Source organism: Salvelinus sp. IW2-2015, linkage group LG34 (assembly GCF_002910315.2).
Source record: "Salvelinus sp. IW2-2015 linkage group LG34, ASM291031v2, whole genome shotgun sequence".
NCBI lineage: Eukaryota > Metazoa > Chordata > Actinopteri > Salmoniformes > Salmonidae > Salvelinus > Salvelinus sp. IW2-2015.
The window spans coordinates 4,525,080-4,532,308 of record NC_036873.1 but is presented as its reverse complement, the minus strand read 5'-3'; the positions used below and the strand labels follow the sequence as shown (position 1 = coordinate 4,532,308).

At 43.7% G+C, this 7,229-nt stretch overlaps 1 protein-coding gene across 1 annotated transcript in view; it reads left to right on the top strand.

The window, feature by feature from the left end:
- The window catches only part of glra3 (glycine receptor, alpha 3), a 141,618-nt gene that overhangs the window by 49,355 nt on the left and 85,034 nt on the right, over nt 1-7,229 (top strand). The window contains exon 2 of the mRNA XM_070437236.1: nt 6,248-6,378. Within this exon, the coding sequence (XP_070293337.1) occupies nt 6,248-6,378 (131 nt within the window). The remainder of the gene's footprint in view (nt 1-6,247; nt 6,379-7,229) is intronic.

The following is a 7,229-nucleotide window of genomic DNA, read 5'->3' as shown; positions in this document are numbered from 1 at the left end:
ACCCTGTCTGTCACTGTCATGGAGCTCCACGAGTGAGACCCCAGTCAAGGAGGTTACTTGCTGCCTCAGGAGGCCTTGTCAGTAGTCTCTCTATCGCCATCATCAGGGGGGTCAGATGTATCCAGCCCAAATCCCATACCAGACATATTGTAGCTCTCTCAGCATTACTCAGTATATATTTTCCCTCAGTATCTTCTGCCACAAGGGATAAATATGCAAATTCCCCATATCCTCATAGGTAACTGGTGCTGAGTAATGTGAAATTATTTAGGAATTTCTCCTGTATTCAGCGTAAAGACAGTCTCCTATCACTAGGTTATTCAGAGAGCAGAGATCTTATCTGTCAAACCAGGAGGAGATTCACCATGTAGTGCTGATGCGGGGTTGTACAGTAGGCAGTGACATCAATGTTTATATGTTCAATTTAATTGATGTTAGTTTGTACCCTCCAGGACAATTTTTCTTGTGTACTATTGTTAAGTCTTTCTGTGTATAAGGATAGGTTCTGGCAGATATCATGTCGCTGTCTTCCTTCAAGAGTCTTTCAAAGTCTTTCAGCTTTCCCCCTGCAGCCACCAACTCAAGCACTAAATCAAGTTGTGACAAGTTGGATTTACAATGGCTCGTTGTGGGGCTGGTTTGAGATGGGGCTGGAATAAAGATATTGGATTGGGATCAAACGTAGGGAAATCTCATAGCTGGAGGTTAAAGGGATAATTCAGGCAACATCTATATTTGGGGGCAATTACCCTTACCTTAAGATGTGTCTGAAGGCCYAWAGTGAGAGAATCYAMAATAAACCATTGTTGACATCTGCCACTGGCGAAGGACCTGTTCATGTTTTCTTCACCGCGAGAATTCCAGAATATTCCAATGCTCCATCAAGCCACGGGTGAGTTTGTTCACAGCTGGTAATCAATCCGCATCTGAGTGCCCAATGGAATACAATACAGTATAATACAACTTTATTGTCCATGTTACAGCAAACAGAAAGAGATGCGGCTGTGAGACAACATAAGGGAATCGTTCCACTTTCGAGTGACAAAATTTATTTCAGCAGTCTGAACGATAAAAATCCCTGTAAATTCCACCAACTACCAAACTTAGTTTAACGTGTTTTTTAGGACGTTTCAGCTGGCAATGCAGTTTTGCTAACATCGGTGCCGCTGTTTACATTCATGAGTTTTCACAATGCTAATTATGCTAGCTCCTAGCTGTGGCAGATGTTTACAATGGATTATTGTGGATCCTATCATTATAGGGCTGTAGACACATCTTAAGGTAAGGGTTATTCCACCCAAATATAGATTTTGCCTGAACTATCCATTCAACGGTTGTTTCCTTGATAAACATGATGTAATCTAGCCTGGGTGCCAGTCTGTKTCTGCTCTCTTGACCATTAGAAACAAGGAGCCAGGCTATATGTAATCAGTACAACTGGAACTGACAGAAAGAGTGAAGTAAGAGAATGTGGACGAGGTACTATAAATCCATACGGCACTCAGACGATCCTTGCTGAGGTAAGTGGGTTGGGGGCTCTCGGGCCTCGGGCCTCGGGCCTCGGCTAGGGCACAGCTCTGGACACTCGGAATGGAGTAATGCTATAATACTGGAACATTTCTTTCTGCTTTCTCCCCCTCCCCACACACACAACCAGGTCTCACACACACACACGTGTGCAAAAAGACACATGAAGGTATCTACACACGCATACAYCATTTTATTTGYAATTATATTTAACCTTTATTTAACTAGGCAAATCAGGGTTAATCCTAAATTAAGGCTTAATCCTAATCGCTTACAGTGACCTTTGACCTATCGTTGTTAGCAGAGGCTGAGCAGTGATGTCACAGCTGGTCGATGGGAGTCTTGTTATAACTATAAGCTACTGTATACACTATGTATAGGAACTATATCTCTTTATGCATATATATATATCTTCTTCTTACTTGTTCTTTTCTTAACTTAACACTGTTGAGGGAGCTTGCAACTCACTGCACTGTTTATACCTGCTCTAAACTGTGTACGTGATGAAACAAGCAAAGCGTCAATAGAGGATTAAGATTGAATACTACTACACCGGTTCTTACGCTCGTCGGATGTGGCAGGGCTTGAAAACTATTATGGACTACAAAGGGAAACCCAGCCGCGAGCCTACCAGACGAGCTAAATGCCTTTTTATGCTCGCTTCGAGGCAAGCAACACTGAAGCATGCATGAGAGCACCAGCTGTTCTGGACTACTGTGTGATGACTCTCTCGGTTGCCAATATGAGCAAGACCTTTAAACAGGTCAACATTCACAAAGGCACAAGGCCAGATGGATTACCAGTACTTGTACTCAAAGCAAGCGCAGACCAACTGGCAAGTGTCTTCACTGACATTTTCAACTTATCCCTGACCGAGTCTGTAATACCAACATGTTTCAAGCAGGCCACCATTGTCTCTGTGCCCAAGAAAGCTAAGGTAGCCTGCCTAAATGATAGCACTCACATCAGTAGCTATGAAGTGCTTTAAAAGGCTGGTCATGGCTCACATCAAYAGGATCCTCCCGGATACCCTAGACCCACTCCAAATCGCATACCGCCCCAACAGATCCACAGATGACGCAATCTCAATCGCACTCCACACTGCCCTTTCCCACCTGGACAAAAGGAACACTTATGTGAGAATGCTGTTCATTGACTACAGCTCAGCGTTCAACACCATAGCGCCCAAAAGCTCATCACTAAGCTAAGGATCCTGGGACTAAACACCTCCCTCTGCAACTGGATCCTGGACTTCCTGACGGGCCGCCCCAGGTGGTAAGGGTAGGCAACAACACGTCTGCTACGCTGATCCTCAACACTGGAGCCCCTCAGGGGTGCTTAGTCCCCCCTGTACCCCCTGTTCACCCACGACTGCATGGCCAAACCCGACTCCAACACCATCATTAAGTTTGCTGACAACACAACAGTGGTAGGCCTGATCACCGACAACGATGAGACAGGAGGAGGTCAGAGACCTGGCAGTGTGGTGCCAGGACAACAACCTCTCACTCAATGTGAGCAAGATAAAGGAGCTGATTGTGGACTACATAACTATAGGAAAAGGCGGGCCGAACAGGCCCCCATTAACATCATTGGGCTGTAGTGGAGTGGGTTGAGAGTTTCAAGTTCCTTGGTGTCCACATCACCAACAAACTATCATCCAAACACACCAAGACAGTCGTGAAGAGGGCACGACAACACCTTCTCCCCCTCTGGAGACTGAAAAGATTTGACATGGGTCCCCAGATCCTCAAAAAGTTATACAGCTGCACCATCGAGAGCATCCTGACCGGTTGCATCGCCGCCTGGTATGGTAACTGCTCTGCATATGACTGTAAGGCGCTAAAAAGGGTGGTGCGTATGGCCCAGTACATCACTGGGGCCAAGCTTCTTGACATCTAGGACCTACATACTATGCGGTGTTAGAGGAAATCCCCGAAAATTGTCAGACTCCAGTCACCCAAGTCATAGACTGTTTTCTCTGCTACGGCAAACGGTACTGGAGCGCCAAGTCTAGGACCAAAAGGCTCTTTAACAGCTTCTAACCCCAAGCCATAATACTGCTGAACAATTAACCAAATGGCCACCGGATTATTTATATTGACACCCCCCACATTTGTTTTTTACACTGCTGCTACTCGCTGTTTATTATCTATGCATAGTCACTTCACCTCTACCGACATGTACAAATTACCTAGACTAACCTGTAACCCCGCACATTGACTCGGTACCGGTACCCCCTGTATATAGCCTTGTTATTGTTATTTTATTGTGTTACTTTTTATAATTTTTTATTGTAGTTTATTTAGTAATTATTTTCTTAACTCTTTCTTGAACTGCACTGTTGGTTAAGGTCTTGTAAGTAAGCATTTCACGGTAAGGTCTACACATGTTGTATTCGGCGCAGGTGACAAATAAAGTTTGATTTGATCAACTTTGATTTAAATAATATCAGTATTGGAATATGTGGAATATGAAAACAATAGCATTTTGGGAATGTTTTCAGTGGCTTATTATTAGAGCTGTAMATGTCTATCCMTACTTTGTGCCCTTATTTTTGCCTGACCATGTGACCGGACCAGGAAAAAACWATTTTTCATTTCATGGCATATAAGTGCTCATGTACACTATAACTGGTAACTGAGCACAAATTATATTTCCGAATTGAGGCCTTGTGAAATTGACCAATCACGTTCCGTTGCGTACTGTTCCGTATGTGTGGTTCTTTTGAGTTAATTAAGGCTGGCAACGTTTTGTTTGTTCCAAATGTTCCCTCTTTTCGTATTGTATATTCAGCCGGGGGCAAATGTTGTTCTTCTTAACCTAAATCCCCTTTGGAAATTATTGTTTTCATTTTCAACCAGCTTGTTTTTGTTTTGTCCGTGGCATGCAGACAGCATGGGATTATGCCTACTGCTGGTTTCTAACACTGAAATGAGTCAATCTAGATGTCTCTGTGAAGTCGGACAGTGTAAGACTTCACACCACTTACAGTAAGGAAGCTATRTTATGTGGTCATGCAATTAGAAAATGAATGTTTGATGTTTTTAAACAAATTACTGTAACCTTCATTGTCTGTATTCGTATCAGATGAGAAGGTCTGTTTACACAGGAAGCCCAATTCTGATCTTTTTCCGCTAATCGGTCTTTTGATCAATCACATCAGATCTTTTTCAGAGCTGATTTGATTGGTCAAAAGACCAATTAGTGGGGGRAAAAGGATCWGAATCAGGTTGCCTGTGTAGACGCAGCCTTAGAGCAAGGCAGGAACTTAACCTGTACACCATGGGGGGTCTCCAAGAACCAGGTTTAAAGCACAACTGATTTCTACTGCTCTCCAGGAAAAAACTGCTTGCCTTGTCCTAGGTGTCAGGGCTTAAAGAGAGCACCGGTAGCACCGTCTAACATGTGATCCACTGGGGGAGCGAGATACAGTGGCCCAGCTCATTTATGAGAAGACTTTATATACTTCTACTACCTGTAATTTTCCTTAGAAGAGAGAAAGAGAGAGAAGATGCCAGGCTTTGATGTTTTAATTAGTCATTGGGYTAACGGGGCTATRCCATAATGACTCGCAGTCTCGCACTCCCTCGCTCTCTCCCTCGAGCAGGATTTTACTTTTACTGCCAACGTGGGTTGACAGCTGTGAATAAATACTTGATGGAGGATTTTTGTGCTGGCATTGTGATGTGCTATAGGGAGGAAGAGAATCTTGGAGTAGAATCACTGTTTATGTTTTGGCGATTGTCCTCTCGCTGTCAACAGTTGTTTTTTTTTGTTGCAAAGCGGATGTTGTCTTTTTTATTTTTATTTTTATTTTGTATGTTTTCAAATCCCCATGCCAAAACTCTGTCTAAAAAGACAAGATGARGGTTGTGTATGCCGTTTGCTCTGGGCTACGGCACAAAGTACTTGAGCATATTTGATGAGTTACCCAGGAATTCTCTCAGGGATTGGGGGTTTAGCAATAGAGGGAACAGCATCAGAAAGCGGGTTCCAATCCAATGCATAGCAAATAAGCGTGTCATCCCCTGAGCTTCCCTCTGGATAATGAATAAGGACTTTTAGTGGATGGGGTGTCTAGGATGCCGTATCAAATGTATTTTTAACCTTTTCGTTTTTTGCCTTTAGGAAATTCATATCGACAGCTGTTAATATTTATGTTTGAATATTTCGTGTGGAGCGTTATTGGTGCCACGAAAGACCCCTGTTMTATTCAGCTGTTCTATCTCATTTCACAGATTGAGGTTTGCTGTAATGATACTGCAACATATGGAGCCTTCTATTGTATTGATACAGTGAAAGTCCTGCGAGAGGAACTGTAATTAACAAACACATTCAATGTTAGATGGTTCCTATATCTGTCTGGTCAGCCACTCTGTCTTTCTCTCTCTCTCCATCTGTCCCTCACTATCTCTTTCTCTTTCTTTCTGTTGTCTCTCTCTCCATCTCTCTCTCTCTCTCCCTCCCTCCATCTCTCTACCCCTCTCCTTCTCTCTCTGTGAATCTAAATACATTTCTTCGGCCTCAGCTACTTTGGCCACAAAAGAAAAGTCCCGAATATGCATTATGATGTCAGAGGACATTAGTGTTAGTGTGTACATTAATGGCCTGGGTTACCTCTGCTGCGCATTTCACTAAAGTCTGTATTTTCTCTGTGTGTCTCTTCTCTCTCTCTCTCTCTCTCTCTCTCTCTCTCTCTCTCTCTCCATCCTTTTAGTCTGGTGGCGTCTAAAGAGCCAGAGAGTCCTCGGGGGAGAGCAGTGCATCCTCCGTCACCCTCCGACTTCTTGGACAAACTCATGGGGAGAACCTCAGGCTACGACGCCAGAATTAGGCCCAACTTTAAAGGTACAGTATAGGCCTACAGTTTGTTTCTGGCCAAAAGTAGAACTGGCAGTTACAAGTTAAATTCAGGCCAAACATTAAATGTAACTTTCCTCTTTACCCAATGAGCAAGTCAGTTCATCCTTCGGTTCATCGACTGATGTGACGTATTTACATGAATATCCACAAATAAACTTTCCAGAATAAAGTTCCCATATCACCCCCAAAATCCTTTCATTATGTACCGTATACAAGTAACATCCAACACAACGTCAGGTGGCTGTTAGCTGCTGACTGAGGCCGAAGTGAACAGTTCCTAAATGGAGTCAGAACAGACGTTGTTTACTCTCCGTTTAGCCAAGAGGTCCCATCGTTCTAGTGTTTACCATACTGCTGGCCAGGCCCAGGGACCGATTGCCTCCAGCCCTGGCCCTGTCCCTCATGGCAGAGGCCTGGCATTGGAATGGGAGTTAACAGAATGGTCTGTCTGGAAGTAAAAGACACGTTCTGTTTCTTTTGTCACTTTTTATCTTGGCAAAACAAGGAATACGAGTCAGATGGAGTTGCGGTGACTACCCAAAAAGAAGTAGGAGTAGAAGGCCGTCCACGAAAGCTTGCCATCACACTAAGCTGTCCTGATTGACATCATGTAGGCCATGTTCAATACAATGAGTAAAGAAAGTGTTCATGAAGGAGTTTGTGATAAGGCCATGGTCTAGAGAAGGGTTTGTTAGCCTAATCAAAGGGATTCAGCTGAAAATAGGACTCCACAGGGTATGTGATCTATCAGTGTGGTAGTCACGTGGCCACATCCATCCACACATTTGAGCAGGAAGGGGAAATGGGATGGAGTGGTCAGTGGAGCAATTTTCATA